The sequence below is a fragment of the Syzygium oleosum genome, unplaced genomic scaffold (assembly GCF_021117445.2).
Source record: "Syzygium oleosum isolate NSW1041296 unplaced genomic scaffold, Sole_v2.1 Sole_v2.18, whole genome shotgun sequence".
In the NCBI taxonomy this organism is placed as follows: domain Eukaryota; kingdom Viridiplantae; phylum Streptophyta; class Magnoliopsida; order Myrtales; family Myrtaceae; genus Syzygium; species Syzygium oleosum.
Genome location: NW_026607502.1, coordinates 2,446,371 through 2,466,095, shown reverse-complemented (window position 1 = coordinate 2,466,095; position 19,725 = coordinate 2,446,371). Strand labels below are relative to the sequence as shown.

The following is a 19,725-nucleotide window of genomic DNA, read 5'->3' as shown; positions in this document are numbered from 1 at the left end:
AGCATCCGAAAATTATTCTGCTGTGTTGAATGATTGGTGACAGCCCAGTGAGGTTAAGGGGGGCATCACTGTTCTGCTGCATGTGCTCTCTCTGCTCCCTCTTCTTTATTCATTTTGCTCTCCAATTCTCCTGCTCCATGCTTCCCTCTCTCTCTGTCTCTGTCTCTCTCTCTTTCTCTAGAAGAAAGTTTCATATACAGCTACAAGCTCAGCAACAGTTTCCATCTCTCTCTCTCTCTCTCTCCATGTCTTTCTCTGTTTCTTTACCTCCACAAACACCAAGAACTCTACCAGATCCTCCTCTTTCTTCTTCTTCTTCTTCTTGGTTTCGGTCGAACATGAAGCTCCGATTATTCGCTCGCCTGAGGCGGCTCCTACGCACCAAAACCGCTGGGAAGTCGCCGAAGCAATCCAGCCTCTTCGGCGTCTCGGCGAGCCGCCGTGGAATCCACAACGACGGCGATGTCGATCGCGGAGGGAGCTCCGCGGCGAGGGAAGACGGTCCGGTGGCGTTGCAGAGAGCGGTCAAGAGGGTCCACTTCGGGAGCGCGGAGGAGCGACGGGCCGCGGCCGCAGAGATCGCGAGGTTGGCGAGGGAGGACGCGAGGGCGAAGAAGCTGATGGCGGAGCTCGGGGTCGTACAGGCTCTGGTGGCCATGGTTGGAGTAAAAGGAGATGGTGCGCGACGAGGAGCGGTTCGAGCTCTCATCGAGCTTGCTGACGGAAATCACACGTAAGCAATTTCTCTTATCATATTCATGTTTTTTTTTTCCTTTTCATAACTAATTTTTCATTTTTCTTGAGCAATAAAATTTAGATAAACGAGTATTAACGAAATTCGGTATAAGCCAAATTCTACGAACAATCAATAGGATATTTACAATAAATTTTTTGTGTACTACTTATTGTAAATAAATTCTTTATAAATTGTTGCTCTTCTTATTTTTTTTTAAGTGGTGACATTAGAGCTGTAATGGAAATTTGTGGTAATAATCATTTATTGATAAATGAGCGAGGTGATCGAGTATCATATAGGTTAGTTCTACTAATGATTTGGGTAAATAGAGTCGCTCACGTGTAAGAAACACACGAAAGTTCCTATAATTTGAGATTACTCGATCGGGTTTGTCTGCCGGTACAATTTCCGGCGATTAGTACGTAATACCCCAACCCCGTTTTACGTAGATTAAGTTTCCACTAAGAGTATTCAGAGTAACTACACAATGTGTCGATCATTTTTCGGTGGGTATTGACTTATGAATCACTCGATACGGCCTCTTCCCACCATTGTGCGGCTTGAGATGTCAACAAGTAATAATGAGAAACAGATGGAGGGATATTACTTTTTATTAGGGGCACTAATGAAAGAAAATCTGTCATAGCATGATCTCACACCTCACTTAACAACTATTGTTAGGTACAAATTTCAGAGGGTCATAGACTTGCTTAGTCTAATTTAGCACTTTGGATGAATAGGTGGTGGGGCCGAGATTGGTTGAACTAACTCCTAATCCTACTGAAAATCAGGATCATTAGTTGGGATCCCATTTAAATTAACTGCTAATTAGGCTCTAGCATAAGAAAAATTACATACATAATCCTTATAATGTGACCATATTTTGCTTAATTTGCTTACTTTACTTAGGGAAAATGAAAATTTTGTGACATTTCAACCCACAAAAAGGAAGAGACATTTGAAATGATTTGGGTTTGAGTGGAGCCACATCAGAACCGTCACTCTTTGACTTTCGAGGATGAATTAAGTTGTTGATTTCACGTGGCGGTCGTTGGTCTTCTCAGGATAGGGTCTGCGAATTTTTTACTTTTGAGCCAATATACGCATCATCTAATTGCCTATTTTCACAATTGATTTAGGGAATATCATTGAAAATCTTAGGTTGCCTGATAAAAGATTAGGCAAAATAAGTTCGAGCAGCATAGATCTCAAATTTTAATTTTTGAGGAGTCGCCCTTCGATTGAAAAGGCCCACGAGATCCGTTGACCCGTCACTGGCATGTCGCGCTGGGTTCCATGATGAGGGCAGGTACAATAGAAGGTGTATCATAGTGATTAAGAAATATAAGAGACATGATGTCTGAGAAAGCCATAAACTATTGCTCTTGAGATTCAGTGCAAATTATGATCTTTGTACCATTTGAAAATTCCCATGTGTTGACCTATCTCCCTGTCTATAGATCTTAACCTGAGATTCTCGTTGACTTTACAGGCATTGTTTTTTTATGTTAATTGTCCGAGTTTGGCCCACCGCTTGATGTTCAGATGGGAAACAGATCATCTCTGTTTTGTAGACGAACTAGGCTGAGTTTCATTTCACTGAGCTGTCTTTAATGCATTGTCGCGAGTGTACATGACTAGCTTAGTAATGACTCCAAAGATGAGATCCAGAGACATATCTCGAGGCCTATCTAACGTGAAAAAACTGTATTATATACCGAATTGAAAGTATAATACCTGAAATACGAAAGGCGATTTACAGAAAGATGTTATTGATTCGTGTTGAGTGGTTGAATAAGATCCACTTTTGATCATCGGATTAGTTGCTTTAATTTATATTTTGTTTGATTGGTTCGCTTTGTGATGATCTTTGTTTTGGGCAACTAGCCTCATCCCATGATTTTGACTCCCCAATTGGCTTTTGCTCAGGAACAAGGCTCTCATGGTGGAAGCAGGAATCTTTCTGACACTGCCAAGCAACAAGGACATGGTGGACGAACAGACAAGACATGAATTCGCAGAACTGCTCTTGTCACTATCGTCCCTAAAGAACACCCACTTGCCTCCTCTGGAGTCGTCCCAGATGATACCCTTCACACTGTCCACTCTTGAATCGTCCGGCTCGAGACATGAGACCAAAGAGTCGTGCCTGGGGGCCCTGTACAACCTATCCGCGGTCCTAGAGAACGCATCGAAGCTGGCCTCGAACGGCGTGGCGGAATCGCTCTTGAGGCTGCCGTCGACGTCGAAGGGCCTGGCGGAGAAGGCCCTGGCCACGCTGGCGAACCTCGTGGTCACTTCCCTGGGGAAAAAGGCCCTTGAAGATAGCCCGATGGTGCCGGATAACTTGATCGAAGTCCTCATATGGGAAGACCAACCCAAGTGCCAAGAGATCTCGGCCCACATCCTAATGATCTTGGCTTACCAGAGCGCAGCTCAAAGATCGAAGATGGCGAAAGCAGGGATCGTCCCGGTCCTTCTCGAGGTGGCCCTGCTAGGGAGCACGCTGGCCCAGAAGAGGGCCTTGAAAATGCTCCAGTGGTTTAAAGACGAGCGACAGATGAAGATGGGCCCGCATTCGGGGCCGCAGATGGGGAGGGTCCCGATGGGCTCGCCGGTGCATTACCGGGAGGCCCAAGAAGGGAAGAAGGTGATGCGGAGGCTCGTGAAGGAGAGTCTTCACAAGAACATGGAGATGATCACAAGGAGAGCCGGTGCTGCCCCAAGTTGTTCTTCAGGGCTTAAAACCTTGGTCATTAGCACAAGCTCCAAGAGCTTACCCTATTGAAGGATCTTGAATAAGCAAAGAAGCCCCAAAAAGAACGGAAAAAGGAGACTTCATTTCTTGAATCTTGTGCAGTGCCTAGTGAAAGATGTATATCATAACGAAAATGGATGTCATATGTCCAAAATTCATGATGATTTTGTTTTTGTTGCTTAGAATTGATTCTTGATATTGGTTTTGATGACAAAGTAGGCCTCAATGCTCGAGCACGGTTGGTTTGAATACTAACACTAAGAACTGGTGAGGGGTCTAGCCATACACCACCATACGGTAGCGGCCCATAGGTCGCGTTTACCGCTAACCCTTGGGGTATCGATGTAACTTTTTTTCCATGATGACCTCGTCCTCGTTACAAGTTATGAAACTCACTCTTTTGTTTGTTATATTCTCCCATGCTTGAACAGAGAAAAGTAGTGATAAATGTATAGAATGAAAGGGAAATATTGTAAGCGACAAGTTATTGAGTCATATGGTAAAAAAGTTTACTTCTCCCTCTTTATGGTATTGGGTTCAAGCCTTGCTACGGGCATTTCAGGAGTAAAATTTTGAATGCACTAGACTGATGTGTGGAAGTGTGCTCCCATAAGATCCTTTGAGAAGGTGGATTAGTCGAGACACGCGAAAGTTGGTTCGAACTCCCACCTAATCGCGATGCATTTTGTGAGAAAAAGAGGGAAGAGAAAGAAATTTTATTATTTGTGCATTCATGTAGAGTGTGAAGGGACGTATCGAGAACCGAAACAGAACGATCACGCAGAAAACAGAGAAAATAGACGATGCACGAATTTACCCAGGTTCACCCTTTGATTAGGGCTACGTCCTGCAAAGAGATTTCACTATGTTTTCGGTTTACAGCCACTCAACATGTTACAATGATAAGAAAAACGAGCAAAATATATATATACCCCAAACGGACCCAAAACCTAAACCTATATGAAATCTCTTAATCTCGCACTATACGGGCCAGCCCAAACCCGTTGAGGTTTCGGGGGCGCTGCCCCCGAGCCCCCGCCCGCTCACCGGCGAGCGGGGCAGCCGTCCGCTCACCGGCGAGCGGGGCAGCCGTCCGCTAACCGGTTAGCGGAACCCCGTGGGGCGCGCCCGAACCCCGCCCGTCCGACCGGCAATGGGCACCCGTGTCGGGCGCCGCCTCGAACCCTCGCATTCCGCACGCATGGGTCACATGTCGTCGGACAACACTTCAGTTTCCCTAAGCTCACGTGGGCGTACCCGGTGTGAGAAACAAGGATCCCCGAAGTATTCGCCAACTCCAACATTCTCCCACTTGGTGGATACTTCGTGCAAATGAGGGCATTTCCAATATCATTCTTCTTCAATCCAATCGCAGTAGAGCACCATTCAAACTTCGCACCTGTGACGGCTTTAGTAAGGAAGTCAGAACTATTTTCTACCGTGTCGACCTTTACAAGCCGAACCTCTTTCTTCTCTACTTTTTCTCGGATGAAATGATATTGTATATCAATGTGCTTTGTGCGTGAGTGAAATGCTGGATTCTTAGCTAAATAAATAGCCACTTGATTATCACATCTCACCTCTATGGCACCTTGCTCAAAACCGAGCTCCAAGCACAACCGCCGTAACCATACGGCCTCTTTTCCAAAGATGAGTAAGAGCCATATACTCAGCCTCAGTAGAAGAAAGCGCTACCACGCTTTGCCTCCTGCTCATCCAACTCAATGCAGCACCAAACAATGTGAAAACATATCCGCTAGTGGACCGTCTACTATCAATATCTCCACCCCAATCAGCATCTACATGGCCTACGATATCAAACATGTTTCCATTCCCTGTACCTTCAAAACATAAAAAAAAATTCAAAGTTCCACGAAGATACCTGAAAACTCTTTTGATCGCATTCCAGTGTTCTCTACCTGGGTTAGACATGTATCGACTCAAGACTCCCACTGCTTGGGCTATATCCGGACGCGTGCACACCATAGCATACATCAAGCTACCCACTGCACTCGCGTATGGAATTCGGGCCATCTCTTCAGCTTCTTCATCCGTTTTTGGACATTGTTCCGCAGATAGCTTGGTCCCTAAAGGTATAGGGGTACCAACAGGCTTGCAGTCTATCATATTGAATTTCTTCAATATTTCTTTTATGTATTTCTCCTGCCCTAGCCACAGCTTCCGTTTCTCACGGTCCCTCCTAATCTGCATGCCCAAAATAAAATTTGCAGGCCCCAAGTCTTTCATTTCAAACTTTTTGGCCAGCAAACTCTTCACAGAATTCACCATCTTCACATTATTCCCGATCAACAACATATCATCCACATATAGCGTGAGAATGACAAACTGATCGCCCGTTCTCTTCACATAAACGCAATGGTCAGAATTTGAACGCACAAAATTAAGCTGGAGCATGTACGTGTCAAACTTCTGGTACCACATCCTTGGTGACTGCTTCAGCCCATATAAAGACTTTTTCAATTTGCACACCAAATTCTCCTTTCCTCTTACTTCAAAGCCTTCTGGTTGCCTCATATATATCTCCTCCTCCAAGTTCCCATGAAGGAATGCCGTCTTTACATCCATCTGTTCTACCTCAAGATCATATGCAGCTGCTATAGACAGAACAAACCGTATCGAGGTCAACTTCGCCACGGGAGAGAAAATCTCGTCATAGTCAACTCCCTCAATCTGAGAGTACCCCTTGGCTACAAGCCTAGCCTTGTACTTCTCTACAGTCCCATCCGGTTTCAGCTTTCGCTTGAACACCCATTTACACCCAATTGCCTTTCTATCCTTAGGCAATTTACACAAGCTCCATGTTTCATTTTTATCAAGCGACTGCATCTCATCTATCATTGCGAGCTCCCACTGATTCGCATCATCCATAGATCTCGCCTCTTTTACAGAACTAGGATCATCTCCGGTAATGCTCAAAGCATGAAACGTACTTAAAGCACTAAGTGAGTATCGAAGTGGTACCTTTCTTTCCCGCGTCGATCTCCTGAGAGCCGGCATGCTATCTGTATCCAGGTCTTCATCTGAATCTGCATCCTCGACTTCATTAACCGAGTCCCCTTGCTCCGATTCAGAATCAGACTCTACTAGCGTGCCTTGTGGAACCATCTCCACAGTTTCAGTTTTAGGACTTTCTTCGAGCACTACCACTTTCTTGGGCTCATCACCTTTCTGTGTGCCAACCTGGGGTTGTGATTCACGAAAGACAAAATCCTTGCTGTATACAATGGTCTTTGATTCTGGATTCCACAGCTTATAGCCCTTGACCCCTTCCTTGTATCCGACAAATATGTTCTTCTCAGACTTGTTGTCAAGCTTGCCCCGCTTCTCCTTGGGTACATGAACATATGCGTCACACCCGAACACCCGAACATGGGACAGATTCGGCTTCTTCCCAAACACTGCCTCATATGGTGTACGATCCTTCACCGATGAGGTCGGTGACCAGGTTCTTCAAATAACCGGGCCGTGGCTACGCCTTACGCCCAAAATTCGTCCCCCAAACACCGCCTAACTCGAGATGCATCTTGCCTTTTCTATGAGTGACCGATTTAATCTTTCGGCTACCCCATTCTGTTGAGGCGTATATGGAGTCGTCTTCTGCCTTGCAATACCATTATCCACACAAAATTGCTCGAACTTATCCGAACAGAATTCACCTCCGTTATCTGTACGAAGGACCTTGATTTTCCTGCCCAATTGGTTTTCAACCAAAACCTTAAATTCTCGAAATTTCTCGAATACATCTGATTTACTTTTAATAAAATAAATCCAACTATATCTCGAAAAATCATCTATGAATGATACATAGTACCTAGATCCTCCAATAGATGGAGTCGGAGTAGGTCCAAAGACATCGCTGTGAATCAGCTCGAGAACCTCAGTTGCTCTTGTACCAGTGTGTTGGAAGCTAACTCGGTTCTGTTTTCCATGGAGACAGTGTTCACAGAACCCGAAACCCATAGAGCATTTTGGAATTCCTTCTACCATCTGACTTGACGCTAAGGTAGACAGTCCCTTTTCACCGATATGCCCTAACCTCTGATGCCACAACATGGACGTATCATGTCCATCTTCCTTGGCCTCTTCAGAAACGAACCCGCTACCAACAGTCACTGTTTCCCCGAGCAGCTTGTATAATGTCCCGTAACGGACTCCTCGTGCAATCACAATAGAACCTCGAGTCATCTTGCACGAATCCTTATCACAGCTAAAAATAACCCCCGAATCAGCCATCGTACCGACTGATAACAAATTTCTACTCATCAAGGGTATGTGCATCACGTCTGGAATAGTCTTCACCGTGCCATTACTCATCCTCAGCTTCACCCTGCCACGCCCGACAATTTGAACTGCAGTATCATCTCCGAGCATGACATCCCCACCATTATATTGCTCATATTCACAAAACCAGTGTCTATGAGGCGTCATGTGATATGAAGCACCGGTATCGATCAACCATATATCCTTGTCTGACTGCGCCATACACGCAGCAGCCAAATACATATCTCCCGCATCGACCTCCTTTTTACCCGAGGATGATTCAGCTTCTTTCTTAAAAAGCGGCTTGTTTTTACGTCCCGCTTCACATGGCCCCACTCTTGACATTTCCAAGACTGTACCCTCCTCTCCCTACTCTTCGATCGCCCACGAGATTTGGATCCGGATCCTCTCGGATTCAGAGTCTTCTCTGCTGGCCTTCCCTTAGCCGCCAATGCCTCTTTACCGGAATTTCCCGATCCCTTTCTTCGTGTCTCCTCCGATAACAAAGCAGAACACACACTTTCATACGATAATTCCTTATCCCCACCACCGATCACCACAATCAGGTTATCCCATGAATCCGGCGAAGGAACGGAGCAGTGTTATTGCCTTATCATCATCCCGGAACTTAACACCGATTGATACGAGTTGACTAATCAATGTGTTAAAGTTATACGAGATGTGCGTAAAACGAGTCGCCCTCATGCATCCGAAGATTATACAGCCTTTTTCCTCAAAAACAACTTTATTAACCAACGACTTACTTTGATACAACTCCGGTTTCGCCATAGGTCCCCGGCCGTAGGTTCCCCATCACGTTTGTCGAATCGAGTCTGCGAGACAAAGCCGAATCAAACCCTTTGCTCTCCGATCAATCCGATTCCAGTCTTCAATCTCCTTTGGATCTGCCGGTTTGGAAGTTGAATCCGTTTCCTTCACCGCTTCCTTGCCTATCACGACACCAGGTTGCGCAGCAACAGGCCTTTCCGTTTCGATTGCCGACCAAAGATCTCGATCACAGAGAAGATCCTCCATCTTCATCTTCCACAGATCAAACCGCGTTCCGTCGAATTTTTCTATCTCAATTCGTGATCCTCCTGACATCTCGAATAAACCCTAATTCCTCGAACAACTCCGGCTCTGATACCAATTGAAGGGACGTATCGAGAACCGAAACAGAACGATCACGCAGAAAACAGAGAAAATAGACGATGCACGAATTTACCCAGGTTCACCCTTTGATTAGGGCTACGTCCTGCAAAGAGATTTCACTATGTTTTCGGTTTACAGCCACTCAACACGTTATAATGATAAGAAAAACGAGCAAAATATATATAGGCCCCAAACGGGCCCAAAACCTAAACCTATATGAAATCTCTTAATCTCGCACTATACGGGCCACCCCAAACCCGTTGAGAACAGGGGCGCCGCCCCGGAGCCCCGCCCACCACCGGCGAGCTGGAAATGCCGTGCACGACCTGGCCAATGGAACCCCGTCGGGGCGCGCGCCTGAACCCCGCCCGTGGACCGGGATCGGCAGCCGGGCACCCGTGCCTGGGGGCGCCCTCGAACCCCGCATTCCGCACGCATGGGTCACATGTCGTCGGACAACACTTCAGTTTCCCTAAGCTCACGTGGGCGTACCCGGTGTGAGAAACAAGGGTCCCCGAAGTATTTGCCAACTCCAACAGAGTGGCTTCTATTTTTCGTTTTTAATTTTTTTTGTAAATTTGCCCAAGAAATCTCGAACTGGCCTATCCAACCTAAGAATAACACGGGTTGAAGGTGACGGGCTTATCAAATATATGCATACGAAATTCGGTGCATGTGAGCTCACTTCATTTCAGTATAAACTTCATATGAGATCCGCATGATCCGATAGTTGAGATGAAGCGGGCTCAAATGTTCCGAACGCATATAAGAATAGCACGGGTTGAAGGTGACGGGCTTGTCAAATATATGCATATGAAATTCGGTGCATGTGAGCTCACTTCGTTTCAATATAAACTTCATGTGAGATCCGCATGATCCGATAGTTAAGATGAAGCGGGCTCAAATGTTCCGAACGCATACAATACCGACTTCTCCGGTGGCCACCTCTGAGCGGGCCCGAGAACAGCCTCCACGCCAGTCCGCCAGGAAGGACGCCACGCGGGCACCGCCGGCACCGACGTGGACGGTCAGGATTCCAGCGTCGGATCACGAGTCAGCAGGAGGCTCTCTTTCGCCCGAAAAGGAAGCTCACGTTTTTCACGGGCAATCCATTTCGACTCGAAGAAATTTTTCGACTTTTTTTTTTCCGGTGGTGGTTGTGGTGGTGGTGGTGGTGCGTCGCAGCTCCACAAGGATGGCGGACTGCTGCTTGGGTCCCTCGCTCTGTAACAACAAGCTCCTCCATTGGCCCACCACCCACTTCGCTCCTCCTCCTCCTCCTCCTTCGTCCTCGAGATCTCTCTGGGTGTCCATGGCATCCCCACGCTCGCAGCATTCCACTCCTGCCCCCGAGCCCCGCCCCACCCGGCCTTCCCTGCTCGTGTTCTCAGGTCTCGCTTCCTCTCCTGGCGTTCAGCGGTCCGCCCGTTGTCGTGGGTGCTGCTGCTCGATTCGGGCTTTATGTCTTTTGTTGTTGTCGCTGTTGCAGGTGGCACTGCGTTCAACGGCGTGGTCGAGGAGCTCAAGAGGCTGACGACTCGGGTCGCTCACGTTCTCCCTGTTTCCGACGATGGGGGCAGTACGGCCGAGATCGTTCGCGTTCTGGGTAACTCCGCTTCTCGAATGAATTTTGCCGTCGTTTCGGTTTGGTAGTGTGAGCCTGCGGGTTGCTGCTGTTCAATCTGTTCTGGGTTGTGGGGATTAGATGGGTGTCTCTCGGGGAGAGAGGAAATTGAGAAAGTGAGAAGGCAGAACGACACAATTGGTGTCGGCTATGAGGCTATTGCCCCCAAGATACGATGGAAAGTCACTCTGAACAGGCACCGATGATTGCTGAAGTTAATTGTAGTCAGGCAAACGACAGTCATGACTCTTCATTATACGAATTTGTAAAACACCTGTTCAAAACTCTAGCCGAAGTGCCTAGTCAAGATGAATAATGGGATATGTCCATTTAAGGCTCTTAGGCCTATTACTGAGTCCACACACTAAAGGGATACTCTTTATTGTGCACCCACTTATAAAGACTTCATCTTTCTATCATCTTTCCAATGTTGGGACTTGTTCTAATTGCTTTTAACATTACAGCTTACAGTAACAGAAATTTTGTTGGTAAATTTATGGAATGAGAGTTTATGTGAAAATCAATGTAGGTGGGCCGGCTGTGGGAGACATAAGGTCAAGGTGTCTGAGATTGTCAGATCAGAGTACTTCGGAGGCACTTTCTGTCCGAAGATTACTGGGTCATCGGTTGCCACTTGATCCAAAGCGAGCCAAGTCAGAATGGTAGTGCACTTGTCTCAGTGGTGCTTCGTGTTTAGTGTGCTTGGTTGTGAATATTTTTGCATTTTGATGACTGATTAAGCCCTTTCTCTGGCCAAAGCTTTAACTATCCAATTGAATAGTTTTGGCTGCTGAAGTTAACCAACACAGTTTTCCACCTGCTGCCTCAGGTAGATAGGCATGTAAAACGTCATAAATGGTTGTTTCTAATTGCCAATAGTATCCAAGCTTTGCTTCACTGTGCTGTGGATCCTGGTCATTAGGCTCATCATATAAGCTGCTGAAAGATTGCAGTTTGCACAGTTATGCATATGAAAGCTGTGTTTTTTTTTTTTCAATTGTCTATTAAGTATTTCATTGTGTAGTATAGACTGCTTAAATGAATCTTCAGATCTTGTTAGGTCTTACTATCTTGGGGGTGCTAGTGAGATTTATGGATCGGGAATTTGGCAGGTATGATGTTGTCGAAGGAGATCATTCTTTGTGGGATGGTGTTTCAAGACCTTATCGGGAAACGATTAGAGCTTTTCTAGTTTACTTTCAGAATGAGGTATGTTTATTCGGAGTAGTTGTGACTATGCGTCAACCCTTGCCTCTTGGTTCTGTCAATTATTGGACACCTTCCACTCAAATTCTGAACTTTTAGTCTGTATAAGTTATTCATTTAATCAATATGTTCTTATAATAGCTATGCGAATTGTTTCGTCTAATATATGTCAACAAACTCAACTCTGATTATAGACTGCCATTATATCGTGGATGTTGTCATTGTTGTATAATGCTGCACTGTGCCACCTATATCTTTGTGATTCTTCTGACTGCTACCGTTTCTCTATATACCTGTCAGTGCATTTGTTTTCTTGAATTTTAAGTGCCTTTTGATCTTCTTCAGCGGATGTATGGCTCAAAAGTGGTACATGTTTTGTTAATACAGATCCTTCGGCGTCCTAATGAATCATTTTGTTTTAGCAATGGCAGGTAACTGTTGATATTGTCCCACTGTCTATTGTGATTGCCGTTTGACTTTTTTTGAGGATACTACAGTAGACCATATCTTTGATGAGTACTTTCTAGACATTGTTGCTGATAAATTTTACAGATGTCTATGCCAACAGTAGGTATCTAGGCAAGATCATGCGGAAACTTTCTTTTTTGTGTGATGCATTGTGAGGTGAATAATGAACTTACATTTCAAGGGGTTTTCGTGCTTGAAAGACTGAAATACTTGCGGATAGCAGTTTTATCGGGGAAAGCTTTTGTGACGAATTATTATTAGCAGTTATATAGAAAATCTGACTGAAAGAGTATCACTTGAGATAATGCCATAGGAAAAATGAGCGTTTGGGAGAAATATTGGAGCCACTGCTTAGATTTACCCATGTCGTTGAATTAACCCTTTCCTGAACTTCTAAGATCAGTCTTCACTGTGTTTGAAGTTGTGAGAGCAGTTTTAAGGTTGTCCTATTAGTACCTCTCGAGTTGTTTGTCTTCACTGCTGGAGGATAGGTTTCTTACTCGACATGATATGAGATTGATCTGATGTGGTAACTATAAAACCATTGCATTACTTTTGTAGTTGTCTGAAACTAACACCTATTGCAAACACATCAAATCTGCTTTTCCATGTTGTTACTTTGCATAAATGTTTTTCTGGTACATGAAAGTTTGGCTTTCTTTTTTTATTTGGTTGAACAAAGGAAACTTTGGCATACCTATTCATCAATATCAATAATCCATGATCTTCTAGATTTACTGACTCTTTAATTCCTGCAGCATTGGGAATTTTTTCTTTGCAGGAGCTCGCATATTTTTTCAGTCTTTAGATGCTGCAATTTTCTTGTTTTCACGAGTCTCAGAGATTCCATCAGAAAGCTTAGTTCTTCCAGTGATTTCTACCAATGACAGGCTCACCCTGGGATGTGAATTATTGGTATCAGTTTCTATCTCACAACTGATGTTGTTGACCTTTGTTTGAAAATGGTTTCTTTACTCTTAATTACCTTTTGACATGATTACATGTCCAAATTAATGCTGTCTATTGGTCTGTATAAGTTATTGTCTATTATAAGATATTTGCTTTGAGATACATTGGCATTAATTTCTTGTTTCCCATTTTTGACTCTAGACTTGACACATGACTTGTTGCCAGATCTTACGTTTGGACCTTCTTCTGGTATGCGGATGCTTAATTTCCGGAAAGAAATAGAGTTGATATTTTCCCTGACATTTGTTTGTTGGCGTCATATCCTAGTTGGATAGCGCACTCTAGTTTGAGATTGTACCATCTTTCACTGGCTCTGTCGAAAATTGTCATTGATGTTTGCTCTACAATTGCGAAGAAAAGAACAATTTCTTCTTCATCTTCTTCTTAAGAAAAGAACAATTTTCCAGGGACAAAGCTTGATTTCTTCTTCTTTCTTCTCACATCATGGTGATATTTGTGCAACAACAACCCAAGGCTCATCCCATAAACTGGAGCAGTTAAATAATTCCTTTCATGCCATTGGCCCGACTCTGTATGAACTATCAAACCTTATGCAAACTCTAAGTGCTCCTTATCTTTTCTTGTTGTCTTCTATCATGTCTTTTTACGTCTTTTTTTCGCTGCTTTCGACTTGACTCTCCCATGACCAAAAAAAAAAAAGAAATTTCACTCTCCATGACATCTTCTCGATAAAGCATCCAAATGTCTTCATTTAAACATGACCACCAGCCCACCTCGAAATACATTCTTTTCATTCATATCAAGGACACATAAGCTTCTCTGAAAAAAAAATGGACACACAGGCTGGCTCATTAAAATTATAACTTATCTTCTCAATATACTTATTTAATAACATTCCTTTTTCTTTGATTTTAGTGACACAATAAGTTAATCACTTAATTGATCACGCAATGATGAATTCTGTTGCTAGAGACCTTCCCATAAAGAAGCCAGAAGTTTTGAGAACAAGGGGATGGACTAAAAACTACATTTGCTTTGTAGTTGTGCCCATATTTCAAGTAAACATGTGGATGGTTAGCATGAATATTTCTTTGTTTTATTTTAGAAGTCAAGTTTGTGCATATAATTCTTCTATTCCCAAGGTTTACTTTCACCAACTGATAGTGAGGATCATCCCATCCTTAAAGGAAGCAAAGTTTGATTATTGTGCCAGACGGTACCATGTTATACATTGATTACTTTTCATGTTGCATGTAGGATGGTACTGTCATTCGCGGTCAGAATGAAATTTCTCATCCAACCACAGGGACAATGGAACCTGTCAAGAAGGTATGTATAAAAGTGTAACTGTGGAAATATTCTCATTCAATCATTTATTTCTGCTAGTTTCACATAACAACCAGTAAATGGATTATGCTGCTTTTTGCTTGTGCATAGGAATGCTCTTCGTCTCTTGCACTTCCTTCAAGAATAAAACGAGTATTTTACTTGTCAAGAGAAGGCACAAATTCTTTGCATGAGGTAAGCACAAGCAACATTATTTGTTGTTTCACATGACATGAGATAAATGACGCTTTGATTGGTTTTTACCCGTAAAGAATACTTGTGTTGTCATTCTTGAATTGGTCTTCAAAACTAGATGTTTTTACTTTGGTCGTGAAGCTTCATCATCTCGAGTGCTTATTATTAAGTTTCTTCCTTCCTCTCCAAATTTGGTAATGGAAATGTGATCGAAACCATCTGAATAGTTTATACTTGCCATTATTTTATCAGCGTCTTTTGTATTTTCTCTCTTGAAATCCTCTTGAAGTAAGGAAAAGGTGGAGCAAGGCAATCAAGAGAAATGTAATTAACATGAATAATTTTTAATGCATGGTTATAGCAATACGAGCTCTTTCTTATGTAATAAATGCTTTCTTCGTCCTTTTCACATTTATCTGGCCCAGTACAATAATTTTAGTGTACTGCTTGCTTCAATTTAGGTTGCTGGAGGATATGCATGATAATAACATTTCTCTTACTTTTACAGTTTTGTGCTCCTAGATCAAGCACAGCTTTTTCTGGCTAGTTTTTTGGTCTTCCTGCATGAGAAACACCTTATGTTTGTAAAAATATTTTTTTTTCTCTTTACCTGCGAAAGGAATCCTAGTTCAACATTCCTTTTATGCTTTAACAGAATGAATTTTAAGTGAGTTTTTTATACCCATTTCATTATTTCATCTGGAACTTACAATGATTTAGTGATGATAGGTTTACCCCTCGGCAAATCCAGCTGTTCTGGACCAGCTGAGATCTGTTGATTGCATTGTTTATGCCATGGGATCTCTTTTCACATCAATTTGTCCTTCACTGGTAAGAATAGTGTGGCTTTGTATCTAATGAACGCTCGTCATGTTCTGGTTTTGTGAACTAGTTAATCCATAATAATCTCGACTCAACTATATTTAATACATTGGAGATTTTGTCTCTTTACTGGATATCAATGTTGTTTCCTTCCTGGACTAAGTTTTAGTTGCTGCGTGAGTGTCGATCTATTAGGACCTTTTTATTTTCTTGGAAATGTATGACCCCACAGCTTTTGCATCTTTTAATCCTGCATGATGGATATACTTTTAATTAGTGAGCTTTTGGCTATAGTTAACCTTTTGCAGCTCATGCGTCTACTTAGTAGCAATAATTTTCCTACAATGTCCTAGCAGACATTCAATGTTTAGAAACACAGTTTTTATTTCTATTTTTTGGTTGAAATTAGACCACTCTTTCTTTTCCAGGTACTATTAGGGATTGGAGAGATTATTTCTTCCCGGACATGTCCCAAGGTATCTTTCTGTCAGTTTAACTTAGTGATCTTTGTGAAAAAGAGGAATAAGGTTACAAGTGCAGCAGAAGCTCAGCTGTTGACTTGTAGCATTAGATACTGGTATGCTTGTTTAATTCTTTAGTTTAATTTAGCAAATTACCACGATAAGCTATTTGTCCTAAATTAGATGTCATTATTACTATGGTGAATGATTTCTTATTAAGCAACGTGACAATACAGTTGGAGGTGCTTGATCGTCCAGTGAAACAGGGTGCCCGAGACAAGTTGTCAGATTCACTGATGGAAATTTTTCAGCATATTTGATATACCAGATTTAATGAATATTCCAAGCACATCTATCATTTCTTTTGTTGTTAAGACACTCATTTACATTCACATGTCTGGAAAATACCTTTTCCGCTTCTTCTTAGCAGATTGTTTATTATCTGGATCTAGGTGCTACTAATGAATGGTTCCTATGATCGAGAGACAAGTGGCTTTTCTGCTTCATGCTTTGTAACTGCCATTACGGATGCCCTAAATCGGACTTACGGGAATTCCAATAATTCTCTTGAAAATCTTGTAAGTTGCATGATCCAATTACATCTTAAATTCTGTATCTAGGGTACCATAACAACTGTGGATGTGATCATACAACTCTGCCATCTTAATGCAATGTGCAGAAACAGATAGCATATTTAATTTTTTCTGGAGGTACTTCCACATTTTGAATTTAAAGATAACAATAATCCTCCCCAGCTTGCTTTATCTAGTTTTTGTACTGAAATTGAATTGTCAGTGTTTTTGCACTTTGTCTATCCGATGCTCTTGCTGCACAGACAGACCATTACATCATTTCATATTGATATTAAGGAATGCACCTTCAGTGTATATTTCTTAATCTGTTCATTTGGCCAAACGTGATTTCATTGTCTTTACTGTTTCTCTCCTCTTATCAATCAGGACTGATCTTAACTTGCAATAGACCACTTTACTTGGCTTCTAACCACTAGATACGACACATGGTTCAAGGAGCTGGAAGCCTCCTGCTTTTTTTTAAACAATACTGAAATCGTTTGTCTTAGGCTTTGTTTGGAAAGGGTGGGGAAAGAAAAACAGGAAAGGAAATTTTAAAATTTTAAAATTTTCCTCTCTTTTACTCTGACAAATTTTTCAATTTGTTCTCCACTTTCCACCTACAATTTCATCCCCTCTACTTTCTCCACCTTCCCAAACATGGCATTAGTGTCTCTGTATGATGCTGTCCTCTGATGTTGTTCATCCAAAGCTGCTTAAAATAGTTCTTGCTACTATCAATTTCGAATCGTAATAGATAAGTGCGATTATTCTAGCTGAAGTATAAGTTAGTGTGCTTTTCTGAGGATATTTTATATGAGTCACACATTTATTTTGTAAAATCTATCATGGCCACACTATAGGTATCCTTTTCAAGTATTTACCCCATGGGATAAGATTAAAATCATGTGGATGGAGAGCTAGATTACAATGATGATGCAGGGAGTAATTAAACTGTTTTTCAACTTGTCATATCTTGCAGCCGAGTCAGTACATTAATACACTTTTCGTGCCAAAAGACGGTGCAATTCCAGTGGACATTGAAAACTTGGCTGCTCATGGTATTTTAAAAGTGGTACGTATGTGGGTCTGTCAAGTCTTTTTCCATGTTTAGCATTTTAATTTGTTCATCAAACAAAAACACTCAATTGAACCTATATTTGGTCATACTTTCTGTCTGGTAGATCGGTTATCTTAATATGACACGCCTGGAATTTCTAGCAAATTTGACCATTTCATTCGTCTAATATTTGCTTTATCGACCTTTGTTGACTATACAGTGATTCAGTATATATTGGTGGGATACTGGTGATTTGGTTTCATAAAGCTACTGATCCAAATTTGAAAGAGATATGGCAGAACCATCTGACTGCCTTCTTTTGCCCCCAACTTTACCATCTTGCATGGGATACTATGTCAAAGCACCTTCTTCATGAGTCTCATGATCCATGCCTCATCCACTGTTAGACCGTCCTCGAAGCCCCATGTGATGTCCTCTTCTCATTTGTGTTTCTCGTGTTGAGGACAGCCAGTATAACCAAAGACCCGAGCAGGGATCTAATAGGCTTTGTATTGCTCCTAACTCTATCGGACTTCTTGTTCATATGTTGTATAATCTTTGCAGGTAGTTGTTGATTCCATACATGATCCAAAGGTTGGTGTTGTCTATGACCCGAAATCATTGATTCAGGCTCTTGCCAATTTGATGGGTGGATAATGAGCAGGATCGCGGCAAGGGGTTAGCTCAAGTTCATCATCTTTATAGTGTTTACTCCTTTTCATTGCCAAGTATGAGACGGGTCCGCTTTATGAGGTAGGAGAACTAATTCAAGTGGAATTTTGAATGTTTTTTCTGTGTTATTTATCGATGCTTTCCAAGCTGAAAAACTGTGTATCCGCAGGCGGCTGCTTCCCTTGTTTGTTGGTTTGAACTCAGATGTCAATACTTGGATGATAAAGGGAAATATGTGACCAGAACATCAGGTAGTCACAATTTCAGAAATATCACCAGACGAGATTGCAGACGGAGATGAGAATTTATGTATTCTTTTGCTTGTGCTGTATTATCTCGAATAGTGGCTAATTTGTTTTTCATAGACATTTATCTTTTTGCTCTTCAGTGAAAAAAAAAAGAACAAGGGCTTCACCCAGCGATGGGAGTCATTACGTTTATAACGGGGCCATTCTTATAACGAAGATAGTGATTTAAGCAACTAACTCTTTTTTATCTGTAGTTGTTTTATCAGCAGAGACAAAATATAAATTCTAGCCAAAGTGGGTTGGCTCGGCTGTTAAGGACCAAACACCCTGCACATTATGTTTAGGTTCGATTCCCGCTGCTAGCAGTCTCCTTTGGTAGTTGATTTGTAAATTCACGATTAGACCTTCTAGGCCTGTGGTATTCCCTGCCGTTGGTATGGGTAACCTCCCATTCTCCTAAACTTTCGTCTTAACGGATAAACATAAGTTCTATTTCTAGCTGAAACCAGACTCATCTGGTTGGTTTCCTCGGCATTATTGTAGCAAATACAATCTCGAAGGCGGCTGTCCTGTTAAATATTTGCACATCGATATGATCATAACTGTCCAAAAGATTGAACTTTGAGTGAAATTTTAAGCTTTGTACTGCGATTACCATTTGATGAACTTGTGCACAGCGATTTGTACGTATTTATCATTCAGAGAAAGAAAGAAAAGCACGACGCCATCACTTTTGGATTTTGTTTTAACTCCCATTTGTGGGTCGAATGATTAATGCTGTTGATAAATGATGTAGCAATTGCATATTGGCGTAACAAGTTAACTTTTTAATGCACAATTCTCACTTAATCTTGACTCAATTAAAGAACCAACCGTCTTACTTAGAAATAACTTATGGTAAAATTTCTGGACACGGTCCAACAATTTCCTTACTTCTTTATTAAAATTTATACTTGACTAATTGTCGCAACCTACCCTCGAGGGGCTGCCCTCGGGACATAAGTTTAAAGGTGTTGCTTGAAAGACTATCCGAATGATTAATCAAAAAGACGGCTCGAACACATCATCTTTTGTTCATCCAATCGGTCCATCAATTAATAGCACATGCTTTCCCAAGCTCATATCTCGCGTGACATTGGGATTTCCATTTTAAGTTCTTAACAACCTAAGTAATTCTATGACTCACCACTAACCTATTGGGATCAACTAGAAAC

General features: G+C 42.3%; 2 protein-coding genes across 5 annotated transcripts; both read left to right on the top strand.

The window, feature by feature from the left end:
• The first annotated feature begins 139 nt into the window (after positions 1-139).
• Positions 140-3,699, top strand: LOC115682039 (U-box domain-containing protein 7). Its single transcript, XM_030606168.2, has 2 exons — positions 140-733; positions 2,666-3,699. Exons 1-2 carry the CDS (start codon positions 246-248, stop codon positions 3,522-3,524), a joined length of 1,347 nt encoding a protein of 448 aa, XP_030462028.1. The 5' UTR covers positions 140-245; the 3' UTR covers positions 3,525-3,699.
• Positions 3,700-9,838: 6,139 nt separating this feature from the next.
• LOC115682120 (uncharacterized protein YNL011C) lies at positions 9,839-18,681 on the top strand. Of its 4 annotated transcripts, none has more exons than XM_056319698.1 (14): positions 9,839-10,318; positions 10,417-10,533; positions 11,081-11,213; positions 11,664-11,760; positions 12,145-12,188; positions 12,984-13,140; positions 14,413-14,484; positions 14,593-14,676; positions 15,406-15,507; positions 15,927-15,974; positions 16,412-16,537; positions 17,514-17,606; positions 17,812-18,017; positions 18,156-18,202. In XM_056319698.1, the coding sequence occupies exons 1-13, from the start codon at positions 10,123-10,125 to the stop codon at positions 17,812-17,814; spliced, it is 1,272 nt and encodes a 423-aa protein (XP_056175673.1). In that variant the 5' UTR covers positions 9,839-10,122; the 3' UTR covers positions 17,815-18,017; positions 18,156-18,202. The 4 variants fall into 4 exon arrangements, with proteins under 4 accessions (XP_056175673.1, XP_056175674.1, XP_056175672.1 ...); XM_056319697.1 differs by lacking the exon at positions 17,812-18,017 and adding an exon at positions 18,468-18,681 and having other exon boundaries at positions 9,844-10,318; positions 18,156-18,344; XM_056319696.1 differs by lacking the exon at positions 17,812-18,017 and adding an exon at positions 18,433-18,681 and having other exon boundaries at positions 9,844-10,318; positions 18,156-18,344.
• Positions 18,682-19,725: the final 1,044 nt, after the last annotated feature.